Genomic DNA, 22,084 nt, shown 5'->3' on the forward strand with positions numbered 1-22,084 from the left:
TCTGCCTATACTTTTCTATAATTCCCTGCATTTTAACAGGACCCACTAAATCATTCAGGATTCCTCTCTTGCAACCCCCCGGTATGAACTGGAGATGTACTATGTATGTATATCCTGCTCTGTGTGAATTATATAATCTCTTATGGGTCGCTTAGTTTCTTCAGGCAAATTCAGATATCAATCAGCCAAAATGTAATGAGGTAGAACAGAGTCTCTGATGTAACTAGATTAGGCAGATTAGTTCAACTCCCCGGCAGAACCTATTTCCACTTCTTTTCCCACCGTCTGTGGTTGCTTAGCGTCCAGTGGCACCTGAGGCCTGGCACTAAATGATGTAACTGTCCTAACTGTGTAGGCTACTTGCTAAGCCAAGCTTGAAGAAACAGCCCTGTGTTTGGGTACTTTATTATGCCACGGTGCTGAGGGTGAAACGAAATAGGACCGCTGAGCAGCTTATCCTTTATTCACTCCAACTTTAGTAAAATATTTAGAAAACTAAAGTTAGGAAGAAATCAGGAATAAATACATTTTAATTACATACATTATTGTTTGAAATGATGAAATAACAGTGACTTTTGTGTAGGATACAATTACATTCGTGTCACTTTTTCTTCAAAAATGTTGTGTTTAGGATTCATTTGATAGTTATTTTCAGGGGTTTTTTTTAAAAAAAAAGCAAAACCCCTTAAATTCTTTTTTTCCAGTTAGACATACTTTCGGATTTTGTTATACTACCCAACAGTGCCCCCAAACTTCCCTCCAAGCTCACAGTTGATGTTTTAAACTCAAATGTGAACTGTGATTAAGTTTAAAACATTAACATTGAGCTGGAAAGAAATACTGAGATTTTTAGAGGGTGCTGTTACAAAATCAAGGGGTTGTTTTGGTCAAAAGAAAACATGAGAAATAAATCATAACTTTCAGAAATGTATTAGTTGCTAAACTACTACTACTAAAAGAACACTATTTCGATTTCTCGCAACACGTTGTCACCAATGCAAGGATAATAATAGACTAGTCAAGTGACACAGTATAGTTTGATATTTTTTATTTTAAAAAATCATTAACCATTTAATTTACAAAAGGAACTACTCATAAACAAATAAAGATGCAATAAATAGTTGTATCCCCACATAATTAATAATAAACCAAATAATTGCTACAAATTACAATTCTTCAACCAAGAAGATGCAAACACTTTCTATTCCATATGCCAAATGAAAAAAGTCTCTCCCAGTGTGACACCACAAGACAACAACATATTCATTCAAATGTACAATAAGACCTGACATTTCCATCACCTGCTCATCATATGTGGCTGCAAGCACCTAGCTGATAGGAGTGCCCGTTGTGACGAGTTTATAATAGGCGCCCATCTTGGCCATGAGTTTATCATGTGTGCCTTGTTCTATGACAGCTCCTTGAGACATCACTGCTATGATGTCAGCAGTCTGGATAGTAGACAGCCGGTGAGCGATGACGATGCAGGTTCGTCCTTTTCTCGCCTCGTCCAGAGCTGACTGGACAATCTGCAGGAAAACAGAGCCTTGTCAGGAACCCACTCTTTAAGTAAGTTGTCTTGGTGTAATATGTAAGTATTTGGAGATGTAAATCATGAAAAAGACACACTTATGTAAAGGAATACCTTGCTTTATGTTTATGCTATTTGATGGAGTTTAGAAATGTATTACCTTTTCACTCTCTGTGTCCAGGGCAGAGGTAGCTTCATCTAGTAGCAGGATCTTTGGGTTCCTGACGATGGCCCGGGCAATGGCGATGCGCTGTTTTTGTCCTGTTGACAGCTGGGAGCCCTGGGCACCAACCTGAGTCTCATATTTCTTAAAATTTGTAAATGTATTTAAAGAAGTGGAGAAAGACAAGGTCAACAATGATGTAAACCTGTACCACCACAATAAAATACTTTCTCTTATTACAATATTAACTTGTTGGGTTTCCAGAAGCAATGCCTGATGTGTTTTGTTTGATTTAAACACTGTTTATGACGACACATCGGACAAAGTCACACTGATACAAGTCGTGCATATTTCAGACATTAAGCTGACAGCTGAGATTCAAAGGTCATTTTTGAACTTGGAAACAGTAGTGGACAAAACATCCTCACCACAAGGTCTATTAAGTAGCTGTTCTGGAGCTCTTGATCATATCACATGATCTTCCTCAACAGATGGAGTTTGCCCAGTTGTCGTGGAATTATAAATGAAATAAGAAATAAAACATTTTCTGACCATTTCAAGGACTTAAAATTGACTCAACTGTTCAATTGGGCAAACTCCATCTGCTGAGGAAGATCATATGATACGATGGAAAACTCCAGAACAATGGACCATGTGGTGAGATTGTTTTGTCCATTGTAAAAGAATTGTTTGTTTAAGAAAACTTCACTCAGGTTTCAAATTGAAGGAGAGAGACACAGGCACACATAGTGTCTGCTCCTCCCTGCGCTACAACCTAAGGGAAGCGATTTTATACTAAATGGATACATGTTTGTTCGCTAAAAGGTGTGTAGAGCAAACATAAGCTAATACACGTTTGTTTGAGATCGCCAAAGGGCAAGTGGAGCAAACGCTGACACGCACGAGTTAAGGTGTGACTCCTTACTTGGCTGGACTTTTTCACGATAACTCACTAGACTAAGTTCGTAAGTTCTTTGCCATGGGATTCAGAGGGTTTCACCCACAGGGGTCTATCATTGAAGTGTAAATAGTTTCAACACAGAGATCATTGTCAAGACATACAGAAAGACAGGCACTTAATCGAGGTACACAAAATCAACAATATCAGATATAAACTAAAACTATTAGGTATTTACATTTTCATCTAGACAATAAAGATGACTGTTTTTAGAGCAACTTATAATAAGAATGCTCTACACTCTGCATCATCCTGCCAGTTAATTTTTTCCTGCAAGGAACAACAGTTTATTAAGTAAACTATATTAAGTATAGTATTAATATCACAGTCAAATTAGCTTCCAACAACAATGCTTAAATTGTGTTCAATTCTTGTTAACAGTAAGAGAGTGGCTTACAGTACCAGACTAATCAAGATTTGGCAATGCATGTTTAAGCAGTGTTGTACCACTCACATCTGGTAGCGTCATCACAAAGTCATGAAGGTAGGCTTTTTTAGCGGACTCAACAATCTCTTCCATGCTGACACTGTGTGTGTTATCTCCATACTGGATATTCTCTGCTATGCTGCAACCAAACAACACTGGCTCCTGGGACACTATGCCAATCTGAGATCTTAGGAAGGGCACATTGACTGTATGAGACGGGCGGCCATCAATCAACTGAAAATAAAAGATGACATAATTAAAACAGAGTTGATGGCTTTGGAATAGATTGAACTCATTTTGTGATTAGTAAAATTTATGTCTAAATGAGTCTGCATACCACTTGCCCTTCATCAGGGTCATAGAACCTTTCCAACAGTTGAACACTGGTGCTTTTCCCACAGCCGCTGCTCCCAACAAATGCCAAAGTCTGACCAGGCTTCACGGACACAACCAGGCTGTTCAACACCTGGATATCTGGCCGAGTTGGATAGGTGAAGTTGCAGTTGAGGAACTCTATTTCACCTTTGAAGTTATCCTAAAGATGGATAACTAGACTTAATCATTTGAAAGTAACAGAATGACAAAATGACTTCCAATTATGTATGATTTTGTCTTATTCACTGAATTCACCAACCCATTTCTCGCCATCTGTTTGGCTTAAGCTGATTTTAGGAACTCTGTCCAATAGTTTGAAGAACTGAGCAGCAGCAATTTTGGCTTTGCCGTAATCTGGAGTGAAGGAGGAAGCTTTGCCCAGTGCTATCCCACTGATTACTATAGCTGAAATCACTCTGAAGAAATACCATATGAGCTTGATGATGTTTGGTAATCACATCACAGAACATAAAAATACATTTTAACATAGAATCTGAAAAAGACAGATTTTCCATTGAAAGAAATCATTTTACCAACCTGAAAACCAACATGTATTGCAACCCCTCAGAGCTAACCAGATGGCCTCCATATCTAAAGGAAGCAGCATATGCCATGAAGATGACGCACTGGGAAAAACTAAAACAGAGCCCATAGATGTTGGCTTTCTTCTTGGCAGATTTATATGGAAGCTCGAGTTCTTGCTCATATGATTCCACAAATGAGCTCTCTTTGGCCAAGCCTGCAACCGTCCTGATGTTGGCAAAAGCCTCACTGGATACCTGTGGGAGAAAGTTAAGATCTTATACTGTAGCCTGTGGTTTCTCAGAGAAATGTATATCAATGGCCCTAAATGGCAAATGTTCTGTGGAGCTTACCCGACCTGCTGCTTCCATGGCATTTTTATCTTCATTTGCAAAACCTGTCAGCATTTTGGCTTGGAACACCCCAGACAGCCCGATGAGTGGCAGGAAGCACATAATTATCAAAGTTAACTTCCAACTGAAGTAGAAAGCGATGATGAAAGACGCCCCAATGTTGGTCAACGAGGTAATGATCATGCCAATCTGAGATCCTGTTGCCTGCAGAAACCAGCCACATGCAAAACAATGTTGGAATTACAATACTAAACCTATACTTTTTCTTGTGTTATAAATAATGTGAAATATGGATACATATATAAATATGGTTACTTACCCCCTTCACCATGGATGCATCAGTGGCCAGTCTGGTGGTCAGAGCTCCAGGGCTGTTTCTGGGGTCATCAAACCAGCCAATCTCCTGTCTCAACATGGCCTGGAAGCCCACTTTCCTTAGACGGCAGGTCAGCAGCTCTCCAGACTTAGCAAAAGCATATCCCTGGAACATTTAAATCAGAGTCAATTTACATGTGGATCCTAGATTATTTTGTTCTGCTTTTTCCTATATCAAGTTGACAAAGAGATGTTTACTCTAAATGTCTTAATTATGTTGCAAGTGCTGATGCAAACCTGTAAAAACTTGGAAAAGAAACTAGTCACAGCCACAAAGCATAACAGAACACATATCCTGTTGATCTGCGCCTTCTGTTCGTTCAAGTCACGAATGGCAAACGTCTGCAAATACAAAGATCCTATAAGTAATTTGCTCTTCAACAAACTACATCAGCTTGTAAAACAGGACAGAAATCCATCACAAGCAAAGGGAGTATGTGAACCCTCACCCCAAGAATTTGGCTGGACAGGATAGCGTAGACTGGGATGACAGAGCCGTTGATGGCAGCTCCCAGTGAGCCCAGCAGCATGTAGGGCCATTCTGGTTGGTTGTACTTGAGGATACGTGCAACTGAGGCAGGCTCTACGTGTTCACCCTCACATTTCTGTTATAGAATATGCATTAAAACTGTTAATTTCCACAGGTCCGTTTGTAAAAAAGTAAATGTATTACACAACATAAAAGAGATTACATTTTCTGGTGTGATCTTCTTGTACGAAAGGGTCTTGAAATGGTTTGACAATTCGCTCTGAGATCGCAATGGAACAGAGCTCCTACTGGAGTAATATTGAGAACATCAAATTATTTCACTGTGGTATAATAATATCTGATCCTACATTTTTTAGTGCTGGCTTTACTTACTGCACCTTTTACTGGATCCACAGCTTCTACAGCTAAAACTCCTCACTTTTCGGTCAAAGTCTTCAAGAGCTTCACTGATCACATCTGGCAGAAAAAAATAACAAATCAATTCAGCTTTAATACAAGTATTGACACTTCTGTTGCTCTTTAACAGACACAGGAAGGACCTCCAAACACTCTATAGGATTGCCTACTGACTGCTGCTGGGTGCTTTGAAATGTGCTGTGTCAACCAATCAGGGTGGACCTCTTGTATCTGTAATCTATCTTAATGGGAGGGATTTGTGGGTACAGGGTGACAAGGCTAAAGGGTCCTGCCTGTGTACACAGAACATGGATTACATTAGGCCTACTTGTTTTATTTTATACATATTTTGCCTTCTAAGACACTCTATAGGCACTTTTCACAACAAACATCTTTATCTGTCAAAGCAGGAAAAGCACAGGTGTAATTAATAACATTAACCATGGCTGCAATTCAGTTCCATGGCTCTTGTTATATGTATGTAGCTGGCCCACACCACAACCACCACCTCTGATTGTGTATGACAGAAGAAGGTGGGTACGTTAATATAACTGGTAGCCACATTCAGGGGTAAGCAGGCAAACCAACATGGTCAAAATGTATTAGAGGGCAAAACTTGTGAAATGGAACCTTGTATGTTAACAAGGTTTAAGGATGTGAAATGCACTAGAGTTGAAACAATTAACAGAAAATTAATTGGCCACAATTTTGGTAATCAGTTAATCATTAGTAATTAGTATTTTATCAAGCAAAAATATAAAACACTATCTTTCCAGGTTCTAAAATGTGAAGATTTGCTGCTTTTCTCTGTTGTAAACTCAATATATTTGGGTTTTGGACTGTTGGTTGGACATTTGAAGATGTTACCTTGGACTCTTTTAGACCAAAAGATCAAAAATAATAATTTACAGATTAATCTATAATGATTATCACCACAAGTTGCAGCCCTACTCTACTGATTAGCAGCCTTACATAAATCCTACCATTAGTTGTGTTGGATGTGTCTTGGTTCTGCAGGGTGACCAGGGTGAAGTAGACACCTTGCCTTTCTATTAGCTCGCTGTGCGTTCCCTTCTCCACAGCCTGTCCATGCTCAATACCAATGATGACATCTGCATTTCTAATTGTGGAAAGACGGTGGGCTACAGAAATTGTTGTCCTGCCCATGCACACCTGCACAAATATAGCAGTTATTAGGGTGCCACAAAACCTGATGTGTTGCTGAAGTTAATGGTCAAAGTGTCCTCAATTATATAGTTTATGGGTAGAGAGTGGCTCACCTTATTCAGTGCTTCCTGGACAACAGCCTCACTCTCATTGTCTAAGGCAGATGTGGCCATGTCCAGCAGCAGGATCCTGGGGTTTCGGATCAGAGCTCGAGCGATGGCAATCCTCTGCTTCTGTCCTCCACTCATCTGTCCTCCACCTTCTCCCACCAGAGTATCAAATTTCTGGTGGATAAGTAGCAACATGTTAATTTTAGGCTTGTTAAATCACTAACACACATTCACATATTTGACTGTGAAACATTTGTATGTACTGTAATTATTCTGTATTATCTTTAAATATGTAAACGTACCTGTGGCAAATCCATAATAAAATTATAGGCATTAGCCTCTTTTGTTGCCTGGATGATTTCTTGCATGGTTACTTCAGGGCGACCAAACCGGATGTTTTCTGCAATGGTTGTAGCAAACAGCACTGGCTCCTGCTCTACAATACCAATGAGAGATCGGAGCCACTGGATATTTAAAGTACGAATGTCATGGCCATCCAAAGTCACCTGAGAATGAGAATTACATATGTGATATGTATTACACTGAAGCCTTCATACTTTCCACTGATGTCCTGTGTGACTGTGCAGTTGTTCAGATTGTTACCATTCCTTCATTTGGGTCATAAAACCTTTGGAAGAGCTGGATTGTGGTGCTCTTTCCAGATCCGCTCGGTCCCACAAAAGCAGTGGTTTCTCCTGCTTTGATCTGCATGCTCAGATCATTTAAAATCTGAAAAAGTAGTTGTAGTAGAGTTGAATTTTGAGAACTGAGAAATGGACACAAAGATATTAGAGTTGAAGAAATTTACCTTGACTTCAGGCCGGGATGGATAGAAGAAAGTGACATTATGGAACTCAATGTCACCTCTTACTCTGTCTAATTTGTAACCTTCTTCTGAGAAACAATCAATTTTTGGCTCCTGTGAACATTAACAGCACATTTACACATTTTATGATGAAGATTATTTTACTTAAACTGTACTGTTTCCAATCTGGATTGTATCTGCAATAAAGTCTTAAGTAGCATCCTGATTTTACCCGGTCAATTGTGTCAAAGATGACCTTTGCTGCAGCACAGCCAGAAGCGAAGGCCTCCAGGCAGGGAGAGGCCTGGCCCAGCGACATAGCTGCCATGAGTACTCCAAAGAATACCTGGGGAAAAAAACACATCAGCCACATGTTGAAACAAAGGCCACTGTTTTTCAGATACTTATATTATATTATATAGAGTACCATACCTGAATAAGCGTACCAGGAGACTGCTCCTTGGTGTCGATGACCAACTTAGAGCCATACCAAAAGGCCAAAGTGAAACAAAAGAAAATGATGCACCATAGGTATCCTTGAAAAATGCCTATGATCGTTCCCTTTTTCATACCCAAGTTCTGAGCATCCACAAGGTTTCTGTCATATCTGTACAAATTTCACATTTTAATTTCATTTCAAATCATGGAGTAATGGCTCATCATCATTTGCAAACTTCTTGTGATCTTAGAAAATGACAAAAACACCTTTCAGCTTCTTTTTCCTCCCCACCAAATGCTGCTACTGTTCTGATGGACGACAGGACCTCATCAGCCACGGCCCCTGCCTTTGCGTAAGCCTTTAGCTCTTGTCCTGCCAGTCTGCCCACAGCCTTCAGTAACAAGAAAGAAAATGACACAAAAACATTGTAAAAACATATAATTTGTTTAAACTTTGTGACATATGTGACACACAAACAGTCCATCCCTACCATGGACGTAAGTCCAGCAGCTATGCCAATCAACGGGCTCACTGCTATGACCACCAAAGTCAGCTTCCATCCGCCAATGAATCCAACCATGAAGCCAAACACAAACGTAGAGATCCTCTCAATGAAGACACACACCTGGTCAGCAATGGCATTGTTGATCTTGTTGATATCACTGTAAAGGAACAGAAACACTATTCTGTGTAAAACATTCTCCCAGCTTTGCACTGATAACAGCCTGATCTGCAGATAGAGAGCCCCAACTCACTCTGATATCCTTGTGTTCAGTTCACCAACAGTGTTGCAGTCAAACCATCCGATCTCCATTTGCATTACTTTTCTGAAATAAGTCTTTCGGATTCTCTGAATTTGACTTGCACCCGCTGACACCCAGAAGAAAATCTATAGTGTGAACAAAATTATTTCTTCGACTAGATATAATGTGCTACACCATCATAAGCCATAATTACTCAAGAGGGTTTTAAATGAAAGCTCAATATGGCAAGCATAAATACTTACCTGAAAATAACTAACAAACAGAACTCCTAATCCAATTCCAACAAAGTAATATGCAAACATGGTCATCTGTGTTTCAATATCCACCCTGCCGAGAGAATAAAAGAGTAACAATAGCTTTTCACTGTAACAACAATCACATCAACAATAATCTAAAGACTTACCCACAGTACACAGTGTTGTTTTCAGCTGTTTCATAAATGGAGCCATTTCTCCAATAGATGCTGTTGTTGTTGCATTCCTTGTTCGGGTCTTTCAGTTCTTGGACCTCCAGCTCATAAGCCACAAATGTGTTTGTCATCATGCCGTACACCAGAAGCATGCAAGGTGAAGCTGCCCCGTGTACAAGGGCACACAAACCACCCACTACCATCATCGCAGTGTCTTTGCAAGTGACAAATCGAAACTGCAAAAAGGAATTTGTGGATTTTTTAATTCTTTTAACAATGAAGTTGTGAGAATTTGCTTCCCATTTTAGTTTTGGATTTTTAATGTTCAATTTAAAGATAGGGAAAGTGCAGTGGTCTGGAGAGGTAAGAAAATGACTCAGTACATTTACTTACTGTACCAACACAACAATGTAAAACCTCAACATTTAACTAAGGACAGTACTTGAGTAATATATCTTCATCTTCTGCAACAACAGGCTCCAAACCCACCTTTTCAGATTCATCAACATCCCTTGTGAGCACTCTCCTTTTTTTTAAATAAATAAATACAAATTAAAACGCTAATCTTTAAGCAATTGTACTGCAGCACTGAACATGCTTTTAGTTATTTGTTTGAAAGGGATACACTCCCAATTTTGGATGATATCTAGCTCTTGCTTCTACGTGGTTCAAATGCATATATTTTAAGTCACTTTGAACAACAATATCTGCCAAATGAATGTAAAGTAATGTAAAATATACTGAATATTTACCAGCTGAAAGTATCCAACACTCAGTGTGTTTTCTTTTTTCTTCTCATCTCTGTAACACATGTAAATTAAAGTAAAGCCCAGGAATATTTCATAACAACTGCAAGCATATTGTGGTCTGAAACATGGTATATTATGGGAAATGTAATTTGCAATACAAACTTACCCATTCTCAATGTTGGCTAAAAAAGACAGGAAGCTATATTTAGAGTTGCCTGTAATTACTTGGCTTTTTATACAAAATTATTATTATTGTGTTAGTTCTTTTGCAATGAAAACAGCTCACTCACCTCTTTTATCTGCACCTGGTGTTGTTGTAATTTTGATTGATTTCTTCATGTTTCTAGATCTGTCAGGCAGGTGTGTCCTCACTTGGTAACTGTGGGTAAGTTAATATTTATGTAACGGTTAAGTCACTGATGTCAAAAACTCTGCATTATAATGACCTTGACTGACAAGAAAGACATGTTCTGCTGACACGTGCAGAACCTCATTACTTTAGACACTGACGGGGAATTCACAAAAAATAGAATTTATAAAAATTAAGTGAGTTGATTTGATAATGAACTTTTTTACTCGTGAAAATTACATAGCTTCCGACAAGATCAGCATTTATAAAATCCTGGTTGACTGTTAACGCAACGTAGCAGTTTATGGTGGAAGAAAAGCAAAACGTTCTGTACCTGAACTTCTCGCTGAATGTCTGGTTTCTTCAGAAATCTACCAGCATCACTGATGCTCATCAGAGTAAATTCCTATCTTAACTATCTTATTATCAGGTAACCTATACCTCTCCTTTCCCATTATCTACACCTCCATTAGACTGATGAGGGTTATGTCAGTATTATGACTTTTACTAGACTGCCTTTGTAAAGCGAAATTTAATCACTAAAACAAGTTAATGTGTATTGACTGCAGTTGTGTATATGTATGTACATATTATGTATCTTCACAATCAAACACAGTGGGATTTTTAAAATGTGAAATTTACTAATATTTGCTTACAGAAAACCCATCCCTTGGTACAAGTGTGTTTACTTGTCATCATAAGTGATTGTAAAATGAGAAAAATGACCGTAAGGCCATTAGTTATGGTCAGGTGCTGTCTCAATACACACATAATCCGATTAAAATGTCATGGCTAGTGAACGTTTGGTCCCTGCCTGTCATTAGAAGTCATTAGAATGACTTCATGAACATTAAATTAATTAAGTACAAATTTGAATAAACAGTTAATCATTTGTAGAAGGATGAATAAACAAATGAGATACTGTTTTAGGGAAAGGAAACTACAGTAGCAAATTTGTAAACCTGTTAAAACTTTATTTTCACATTTCACCTGTCTAAGGGTTAATTATTAATTTCAGATAGTTTCTATACATACTGTAATAAATGTTGTGTGTTACTGGTACTATTAGATCCATTTGTCTTTTTCCATCACTGTAACTTTTTAGCTATCCAACAGTGTGGCGTTTCCTTATTTCACAGTTACATAAGTATTAGTACATCAAGTATGTAAGTAATAGTAAGTAATTGTAGTAATCAAGCAGATGTTCGGGGGGTTAATGCCCGCTAGGACAAGTAGAAGGGTTCGGAATTTGCTCCTTCTTTACAGCCGGTTATTATTCACAACAGTGTTTGATAATACCACAGGAAGGAGGAGGTTTTAGTCAAAGATCTGTTGGATCTCTCTCAGAGAGCTGAGGGCTGTTTGGTATGGAGAAGCCTGAACTAACAACTGTGTGCAAATATAGGTGTAGGAATGAAATCAAGAAAAGTATAATCAAGTATATTTAACAAACTTATATACATACTTTGGTATGCCTTTCATGAATTCAAATGTAGTCAGTGGTGGAGGAAGTATTCAGATACTTTATTTAAGTAAAAGTGATAATACCACACTGTAAAAATACTCGAGTACCAGTAAAAGTCCTGCATTAAAAATGTTACTTGTGTAAAAGTATGCAAGTATAACCAGTAAAATGCACTTAAAGTATTAAATGTAAAAGTATTCAATGTAGAAAAATGGCCCATATTATATCATTAGATAATTATTACTCATGCATTAATATAAAAGCAGGATTTTACTGTTGTAGATGGTTGATGTAGAGATAATTTTTAACTATTTTGTATAGGACTGCAAGTAATGATTATTTTCATTATAGATTAATCTGCTGATTATTTTCTCCATTAATTGAAGTAAAAATTAAGATAATAGTGAGAAATGCCTTCACAATTACCCAGTGCCCAATGTGACACCTTCACAATGCTTGTTTTGTCCAACCAATAGTCCAAACCTCAAAATTGTAAAAACAAAAATAATTAAAACTATTAAAATAATTCAAAGGAAAAGCAGCAAATCCTCACATTTGTGAATCTGGAACCATGAAATGTTTTTGCATAAAAAATGACTTTAACAATTATGAAAATAATTGCCACTTAATTTTCTGTCAATTGACTAATTAATTAATCGACTAATTGATTCAGCTGTACTTGTATAAACTGTTGGGTAGTTTGATTAATAACAAAACATCATATTTTATAAGCTCTTCATATGTTTTGTGTGCTAAAATCTTAATTTGTAAAGTAACTAGTAATTAAAGCTGTCAGATAATTGAAATGAAGTACAATATTTCCCTCTGAAATGTAGTGAAGTAGAAGTAGAAAGTGGCACAAAATAAAAGACTCAAGTAAAGTACAAGTACTTCAAATTTGTACTTAAGTACAGTACTTGAGTAAATGTACTTAATGTTAAGTTAATGTACTAAGTTTAAATATATTGAACACATACAGTACTTTTTGATTACTTTTGGCTGCCAAAATAGTACACTATTTAATGAGGAGTTTATTTTGGGAGATACACTCATTTGTTGTTTGTCTTGCTGAAAGTTAGATGAGAGGATTGATACCACTCCCCCATCTGTACGGTAAATATAAAGCCAGCAGCTGATTAGCTTAGCTTAGCATAAGGACTGGAAACAGAGGGAAACAGCTAGCCTGGCTCCATCCAAAGGTAACAAAATCCGCCTACCAGCAACTCTAAAGCTCATTTATAACACATGATTTCTTGTTTGTCTATCCAATAAAGACTGAAGTGTATGCGTGTAAGCGACATGCTGTGGTTTTACAGGTGGTTATGTGCCAGACTATTTCTTGGCTGAGAGCAGTGATTTCTTGCAGTCTCCTGGTTGGCTGGCAACCGCACAGTGACGACAAGAGTGAGAGACTTTTAACAGGGGAAAAAACAGCTAGCAAAGAGACAGATCAAGACAGAGAAGGTGTATCTGACTCACATTATTGGAAGTCCCTTTTCCTTTCTTTCATGGAGGTGAAGTATTCATCCCACTGCATGTGTTGCTTTGATGGTCATTTTGTTGGGTTTGTTGACAAAATTGACAAAGCAGCTAGCTAACTACTTTTACAAAAGCACAGTAGCTGATATAATTAGCAACACTGCAAACATGCTAACTCTCCCGATTCTTTAGTTTAAATTATGTTATTAACTTCCTATTGTTTGTTGTGAGGCCAAAGTATGACTGGCTTTACAGTTTACTTTCTTTCCCTATCCATTCACAGCTATGCAGATACATGGCAGCGACCTTAAATGTTTGATATGTAACTAATTTAAAGTCAAAGGATGCCAACCTCACTTTTCCCCTAAAGGTTCTGTAACATATCCTTTTTGGGCATTTTAGGGAACATGCCCTGAAGGTTGTTTTAGTGAAACCTTTAAAGAACCATCAGGGAATGTTTCCCAAAGGTTCTTTAAAGATTTCACAAAAATAACCTTCTGGGCAGTCCACACATCTCATGATGTGGTGTTTCAGTTAGTTATTTGGTTCAATAAATTACTTTTTTGCATTTTAATTCTGTGTGTGGCCTCCCTTTTGTTGCCAGCCTTGAGCCAGGTGGTAAAAGTTGGCCATACAGCATAAAAAGGTAAGCAGAGAAAGCTTAGATTAAAGTCTCCCTCTAAAATGTGTTTTGCTTTTTGTTCCTTCACTTGAATGTTTGAGCTTCACTGTGCAGAATGATGTATGTGCAGAGTTTGACACTAGAAGGCTGTTTTCACTCAGAGGGGGAAAGTTTCTCCGAGCTCACCTTAAATCTGAGCTTAACACGTACTTATGAGCAGGATTGTGTGACATCACAACTAGTTTGGAGACAGTCACGGTCCAGTATGCAGCTTGCACAAGTTGGATGTGGATAATTAAAGCCTCCTGTGCACAAACACTGAGAACAGTGAAGCAGGAGACATCATGTATCCAGCAATTAAACTTTTTAAATGAAAATATTTGCATATTCATAGATTCTGTATTTTTCAAGGAGGGAGATAGAGTAGAAATAATTTTAAGAATGCTTGACAAGGTTATTGAACTTTTTAGTGGAAAAACAATATCACACACACAAGTTATTGTAATTATAATAATACAATCTAGTATCTAACTATACTTAAAAAATAGTGTACTATTTATTCAGCCAAAAGTCATCAATATATTCATCTTAAGAACAATATTTGATTTACTTAATGCCAGTGGCTGTAATATGTTGCCTGATTATGAGTATTTGCATATTCATAGATTTTGGCTTCACTGAGGGAGAAGGAGAGAAGGAGTAGATGTAATTTCAAGAACTTTTAAGGAGGCAAGTGAACTTTATTGTGGGTTGAAAAAATATTTATATCAGACACAAATTGTTATTGAAAGCAGGAGATCTTTAATGGGATTTACTCTTTCAAGTTTAGAAACATATTGATTAATGCAGCTTTAAGCAGTAAGTTTTAGTGTACTTTTTCGTGGATTTATAATGTTTGAATAAAAATAAAACTGCGCTTTTACTTTGTAGAAGAAAACACATAAGGGAATCTTGTATAGAAACATTAGAATATCTCCAAATATGGAAAAATATGAATGTATACTCCATTCATCCATATGTCTATCTATCTAGCTGACATTATCATCTAGCGCCCAGCAGACAGCGCTCTTCACACATCATTTCTGTGGAAAACAGACCGGAGAAGGACAGCTAAATTCACCGGAAGTTACATTACAGTAACGCCAAAAGAAGTAGAAAGCTAAAACAAACGAAGTTTGAATCCACCATCTCGGTTTTTCTTCACCCTGCTGCTCTGCTATGCGACACTGGTTCATGTACGGGCCGCAGAAAATATACATGTAAGTTTCTTTTTTACGCTCTCTAAAGAGATGTTTAGCCCTGTTAACCCTGGCACAACAAAATGATGGGGATAATGTTACTGAAGTATCAGACGTATAATGAATAGGCCTACGTTAATGCGAGCCAAGACTTAACTTTCAGAGATTTACAAAAGTCTAATAATTTGCAGCAGTCCTGTTATCAAAATCCTGGTCCGCTTGTGACTTGTGATGAGACGTTTAGCGTGGGAACAATGTCTAATAAAACTAGTAATAAATCAGCGGTAGATAATAATGGATCATCTGTGTGATGTTTAAAGTGTCCCGATCTTGTATTTTTGCTTCGGCCACATACGTTTGTGCAAATTGATTCAAGCATTTGAGGTACAGGATACTTGATAGGCCTACAACACCACAGGTATATTATTAGTATAATGTTAGATATTTAGCAGAGCTGAAATGATTAGTCAGTCAGTCCAGCGACTGAAAATTATTCGGCAGCAATTTTAATAATCGTTTGATCGTTCAAGATTCATTGAGTCACTGGTTTTAGCTTCTCAGGTGTGATTATTTGTTGGTTTTCTTCTTGTCTTCTATGATAGTCAAATTCATATTTTGGGGTTTGGGACTGTTGGTCAGACAAAATAAGCAATTTGAAGATGTCTTACAGAGTTAACCATGAATTAAGAAAAAACTCAGCTGATCCGAAGATTATTATGTAATTGTTAGTTTCAGCCCTACGGTCCTTTATTAATTTAGACTGTCCATTTAATCCAATTATATAAAGACGTTTTCAAATATGTGCAATACAAGAAACTGGATGCACCAAACCCTAGGTCCCCCCTCAGATGCAATAAAGTCACATAGTTTCTCACAGTCAAATTGGGTTTGAAAGTCCATATTTTTATCCAAAGTGGACCCTGATCTTGTAAAATCTTTCACCAGTGCCACTTCTATAATAATGTATATTGTCCAAGGCTAGTGAGGAAGACATTACATTCATTCCTTTTCCCTCCATTTGGGGATGAAATGCAGAGTTAGACCTGTGATGTTAACAAACTGGAGCAAATACTGAAAATAGCGACGTCCTAATTGTACCTTTTAACCAACCTCTTAAGTTTTCTTATACTGCATCGTTTTAAGAATAAAACAAAAAATATAGTTAGGTTTGTGATGCATCACATTGGAAAAGGGCAGTGCTGACAAAGAACTCATTGCACAAAAATGTGCCTGCATGTTTAATCATGCAGGAGAGCCTTTCCTGAAGGCATTTTGATGGTGTTTATCCACCCAAACAAAGGGGCAGGTTTCGCCAGTTCTCAGTTTTATGTTTTAAACTTTCCTCAGCAAAGTTCAATTTTAATGAGGTTTAGGTGTTCAGGTATCTCATGGCTTAGTCATGTTTCACTTTCTTTTGTTTGGAACATCCATAGTATGTGGTACGCAGAAGTGACATGTTTTTCCGGTCTAACATGAATGTCAACTGCTGGAAGTCTTGATTTATATGTTGTGTAAGTCGCCTAATCCCATTTGGGATGGGCCAATTCAGTCCTATGACATGAAAATAAAAAATCCTTTTTAGCTTATACATTTATTGTATTGTATGTGTTTGAAAAGGAGACTATCCATTGGATCTACAGTAGCGCTCATAGATTATCATCTAAGTTGTCTGACCATGACATAAACACACTTAATAACCTGATAAGAGAACTCCAGGGCAGAGGCATAAAGTAAGTGTCTATCAACCAGATATGTTAGTATGATTTAGGGTTGCAACTAACAAATGTTTTTATTATTGATAAATCTGCCAGTTATTTTCTCAGGGAATCTTTTGCTCTAAAAAATGTCAGAAAATAGTGAAATATGGCCATCACAGTTCCCCAGAGCCCACGGTGACGTCTTCAGATGTCTTGTTTTGTCTGTCCAACAGTCCAAAACCCAAAGATATTCAATTTACTATAATAGAAGACTAAGAAAACCAGCAAATAATCACGTTTGAGGGGCACCATGGTGGCCTAGAGGTGAAGGTGCTGATGTTAAATCACAACATCCCTGGTCCAAGTCTAGCCGTTGTTGTCATATCATTCTCCAACTCTCTCCCCAAAATTTCCTGTTATCTGTCCATGGTCGGTTATCAAATAAACTTTTAAAAAAGCATAAAATGCTCAAAAGATAATAAAAACATTTGAGAAGCTAGAATCAGTAAATTTTTGGCCCTTTCCTTAAGAAAGGATTCATCAATTATCAAAATAGTTGCCCATTAATTTAATTGTTTCAGCTCTAGTACATCTTTCCACCAGCTTTCCGAGTTAGCTACACCATCTACAAAGTATTCTGATAATAAATTATACAAATTACAACACAAACAGAAGTCGTAATACCATGGATGTAGTTCTTATAATTGTAAAATGTCATCAGTTTGAAGATAATATGTTCAGGATTACAAGGTAATGTCTACTGAAAAGTACTGTGGGAGTTGAACTAATGAGAACCTCCGACTGTCTGATAAAATATGAGATTGACCTTGGAAAGAGTAGCTGACATAATAATATCACCTGAAGGTTCATTCTACTTAATGGACCTTGCAGCACACAGGGACAAAGGAAAAGCATCATCTAAACCTCCACACACCAAAACCCAATGAAGTCACTCTTTGTATGCAGATTTAGATGTTGTTAGTCATTGTGTTGTGTTGAGATGCCAATGTCACTACTGAACATTAGAAATCTATACCATGTGAGTTATTTCTTATTTAACTCCGTTCATTCTAACCATAGAGTCATACAAACCATAAGGTCATACAAACAGTAGCCTATAATAAGGTGGTTTCTTCTTTGCCTTAGAAAAATGTTCCTGTATGTCCTCGGACTGGTGCCTCTCTGGTTCACCTACCGCTGGTACAAGGAAAGCAAAAAAGTGCCAAACAAGGAAGATAAGTATGTCTACATCACTGGCTGTGACACTGGGTTTGGTAATCTCCTCGCGAGACACCTGGACAAGCTGGGCTTCCCTGTGATCGCAGGCTGTTACACCGAGAAGGGTGAGGATGAGCTGAAGAAGATCGCCTCCGACAGACTGACGACCGTTCACCTGGATGTCACCGACTCTGAAAGTGTCGGCAAAGCAACAGCTCTCATCAAGACGTTGGTTGGACAGAACGGTGAGTGGTTTTGAGGTGCTTATTTTACAGGGTCACATTACACTGATAACATTTAATGTTTGTTTCTCTCATGGGTATTATGTTAATCTCACTAGCCAAGAGATTTTACAGAATTCGTAGGATTTCAAATTACAATTTGTAGTTTTACAGGGGGTTTATGTGCCGTGTTTAACCTGTGATTATGTTAACTGGTGGCGATCACCTGAATGCATCAGTGGTTGCTTGTGGTGACTGTAGATGTTTCTAACCTTTTTTTTCCCTCCACTTTAACTTCTTGTTTTGACCATCTGCAGTCACCACAAGCAACCACTGACGCATTCAGGCGATCGCCACCAGTTATCATGATCTGAAACACCAAACTATTTTCTTTGTCGGGCACAATGACTTCATGGTGTGTGTCTTGTTGTTATTGTCAGGTTGTTATGGAGAGCCATTTCATTCAAAACCCCACCCAAAGTGCACACCACCTATCCAGTTACCACTCACCACCCATCCAGTCATCCTGCTCCGCCACCCAGTCGACAGCGTGCGTCACCCAGCTGGGTAGCGCAGGGTACTGGGAGAAGTTAGTCGTCATGGCTTTCTGCCAGAAAGGCTTTAGGAAGTCAGGTGACGTAGTATAAAAAGCGAGAGTCCATAAGGGGGGTGGTCATGGAGGTTGAGTCAAACACAGGACTTCACCCAGGAGACCAAGGTTCATGTCCTGTGTGAGGCAAATTTTTACTTATTTTTAAAGATGAGATGAGACAAAGAGAGAGACTGTCTCCGTCCCAAGTTATAAGTATAAGAAGAACAGAGACTTCTGGGACACTTTCATCTTCTGTTAGGAACATCTAGTGCCCTATAACCCACAACAACATAATCAACAGGACCCAACGCCTCCTTTATGAAACCATACTACCATACACCATAGTCAAAGTGTCATAAATTCTATTACACCCGTAAATCCCTTAGTCACCCCCAAATTTCTCCCACGGTTCCCCTCTTTTTGATGAGGGATGAACACAACAATAACAAATCAACTAGCTACACACGGCCTATGAACCTCCATCCTCATAGTCCTGAACAGACCATGATCCAAAGAAAGTGTTACTAACTAGCAACATTCCTGACAGAGACCACAAATCGCATGCTCGCCGGAGCCAACAAACAGGTCAGGAAAAGGGCAAAAGACTCACGCGAGATAAGCTACTCTACCTAGACAATGCAAGAAGGAAAAACCTCAAATAGCAATAGGAGGAAAAATCCTAAAAGCACTCATTGATTAACTAGAATTACAAACATATCATAGTTCAACTCAATTAAATTCGTCAGTAAGAAATTCATTAGAGTTTGTACTGGTAGTGGTTCACATTGTTCCTTTTTTATGCCTGCATTTCACTCCCACACTTTCTGGAATCTTTTGATAAAGTGTGTTGCAGATTCTTCAGGGACATTCTGATGTTGCAGTCCTGAGTGCCTGATAGCGGCAGACTGATCATTTTACCTTACATTTTTACTCTTATCACCCTGTGGTGAATTTTTACTTTTATTTTTTGGTGAATTAACTAGAGATTCATTGTTAGCCTTTGTTATGGGGTGATTGTTACCCATATTTACAGCATGCACATTCAGTAAATACTGCTGCAGTGTCAAAAGTTTTACTCTTATAGGGATACTCTTGGATGAAGGCTGTAAACCACCTCAGAATGTTACATCATGTTCCTGAAAATGGTTAGATTAAAAGCAGCATCAATGACGCACAAAAACACATTGACAAACACAAAACAACTCATATATTCAATGCAACTCGAGGCTTTCTATTACACCCATAAACCCCTTAGTCAGCCCCACATTTCTCTCACATATGTTAAGCTAAGCTAACCAGCTGCTGGCTGTAGCCTCATATTTACCGTTCTGACATGCAAGGGGTAACAATTGTCATCTAACTCCAGGCAAGAAATACAAAGAAACCGTATCTCTAATAGTGTCAAAGTATTCCTCTAACTCAAGTTTTAGGAATTAACATAAAAAGTAACAGCGATTTCACTTCTAGGTGATGCAAAGTGCCATGCATGTGAGTATTATCATCTCCTTGTGTTTATTATCTTGTTGTCCTGCTCCAGGCCTGTGGGCTGTTGTGAACAACGCTGGAGTCGCTCTGCCATCTGGTCCCACTGACTGGCTCACTATAGAGGATTACAAGGCTATGCTAGCTGTCAATCTGTGCGGTGTGATCGATGTAACACTGAGCGTCCTCCCTCACATCAAGAAGGCTAGAGGCAGAGTGGTGAACGTCGCCAGCGTGTTTGGGAGAATCAGCCCGTTCGGTGGACCCTACTGCGTGTCCAAGTATGGAGTGGAGTCTTTCAATGACAGTCTGCGGTGAGAGGAGATGGAGCGTTTTCATGCTGTACATACATTATTATTCTCATGAGTGTTGACTTGCCTTGACTCACAGCGACTTCCTTTGTGTTTCAGGTTAACCATGGCACCATTTGGAGTCAAGGTGGCATGCATTGAGCCAGGCTTCTTCAAAACAAATGTGACTGATACAATGATAATGAAAAATAACCTGAGGAAGCTCTGGGAAAGACTACCTCATGATGTGAAAGAGGACTATGGACAAGGTTTCTTGGAGACATGTGAGTTACTGCACTTTTTTTTTTTTTAAATAAATAATAATAAACTTTATTGCTGTAGCTCAACACATCACAGAACAGTTCACAAACATAGAGGAGATGATGACCTCTGTTTTCAGTTAAAGCTTTGCTGTGATCTTCTCAATGACATAGATCAAAAATCAAAATCGAAAACTTTTTCTCTCCACTATTCAGTATTTGGAGGTTGCAGTTCAACCAGGAGACTTTTATTTATTTATTTCTTAATTCATTTATTTTTGCTCCTTGAGGCAAAATCCTTAATAGATAGCTTCAATTATTGTGTCGTACGATACCAATAATAAAATGTGCTGCACTCAGAGTCAAATTAATACCCAAAATCAGCTGAGTCACTTTATAATAAACTTTATTTATATAGCACTTTTTAAAACAAAGTGCGTAAAGTCATGAAACACTCAAAAAAAAGATATTACTAACTAAAGACAGTAAGATGGAAAAGGATCCCAGCAAATCACAATAAAACATAAAGACTGCATCAGGCAAAGTAAGCTAAGAGAGTAAAATGATAAAGCAACTCTTAAATCATCATACTATGTACAGTACAATACACATACGTATATGTTGGATTGTATGTTTACCTGTAGATAAATAGCACATTTTTGCTGATCTGCCGTGCACTGACTAGCTTAGGTTTTAATTCTTTCCAAGAAACTTCCTAGGAAATTATTAGGAGCTAATTAGGAATTTCCAGTAAAATAAAGTGTCGCCTTGTATATAAACCACATGTGTGAAATGCTTCTCTTTCAGCTCTTGAAAAGTTGGATGAAAGGTTTAAGCAGTTGACTGACGCGGACCTGATGAAGGTGGTCTGCTGTATGGAGCACGCCGTCTCGGCCGTTTATCCTCGCACTCGCTACTCTGCTGGATGGGACGCAAAGTTCTTCTGGTTGCCTCTGTCGTACATGCCAACCTGCATCTCTGATAGACTTTTCCTCAAAGATGGCGTCAAACCAAAAGTCTCTGCAATGTAGTTTCTGTCAAATCAGCTATTGGAGAAAAATGTGAAGATAACTTATTTGTCTTTTCCTTTTACTGCATTAAATATTAAATAAAACATAAAAGTTGACACCATTGATTA

At 38.1% G+C, this 22,084-nt stretch overlaps 2 protein-coding genes across 4 annotated transcripts; one reads left to right on the top strand and one right to left on the bottom strand.

Moving 5' to 3' along the window:
* Nucleotides 1-1,106: 1,106 nt before the first annotated feature.
* On the bottom strand, nt 1,107-10,409 carry abcb11a (ATP-binding cassette, sub-family B (MDR/TAP), member 11a). 3 transcript variants are annotated; one of them, XM_044217900.1, is made up of 27 exons: nt 10,324-10,409; nt 10,200-10,215; nt 10,037-10,085; nt 9,279-9,520; nt 9,118-9,202; nt 8,867-9,000; nt 8,602-8,773; nt 8,378-8,502; nt 8,105-8,279; nt 7,905-8,018; nt 7,676-7,786; nt 7,471-7,596; nt 7,170-7,373; nt 6,871-7,041; nt 6,574-6,763; nt 5,572-5,650; nt 5,397-5,478; nt 5,154-5,309; nt 4,942-5,046; nt 4,649-4,810; nt 4,330-4,533; nt 3,992-4,233; nt 3,714-3,870; nt 3,417-3,614; nt 3,107-3,313; nt 1,692-1,838; nt 1,107-1,529 (listed from the first exon to the last, which is right to left on the bottom strand). In XM_044217900.1, exons 1-27 carry the CDS (start codon nt 10,370-10,372, stop codon nt 1,329-1,331), a joined length of 3,903 nt encoding a protein of 1,300 aa, XP_044073835.1. In that variant the 5' UTR covers nt 10,373-10,409; the 3' UTR covers nt 1,107-1,328. The 3 variants fall into 3 exon arrangements, with proteins under 3 accessions (XP_044073835.1, XP_044073834.1, XP_044073837.1); XM_044217899.1 differs by having other exon boundaries at nt 5,397-5,481; XM_044217902.1 differs by lacking the exon at nt 10,200-10,215 and having other exon boundaries at nt 5,397-5,481; nt 10,324-10,408.
* A 4,639-nt stretch (nt 10,410-15,048) lies between these two features.
* Nucleotides 15,049-22,072, top strand: dhrs9 (dehydrogenase/reductase (SDR family) member 9). Its single transcript, XM_044216215.1, has 5 exons — nt 15,049-15,207; nt 18,030-18,346; nt 20,452-20,710; nt 20,807-20,970; nt 21,754-22,072. The coding sequence occupies exons 1-5, from the start codon at nt 15,167-15,169 to the stop codon at nt 21,975-21,977; spliced, it is 1,005 nt and encodes a 334-aa protein (XP_044072150.1). The 5' UTR covers nt 15,049-15,166; the 3' UTR covers nt 21,978-22,072.
* The last annotated feature ends 12 nt before the right edge of the window (nt 22,073-22,084 follow it).

Source organism: Siniperca chuatsi, linkage group LG12 (assembly GCF_020085105.1).
Source record: "Siniperca chuatsi isolate FFG_IHB_CAS linkage group LG12, ASM2008510v1, whole genome shotgun sequence".
NCBI classification, from domain to species: Eukaryota; Metazoa; Chordata; class Actinopteri; order Centrarchiformes; family Sinipercidae; genus Siniperca; species Siniperca chuatsi.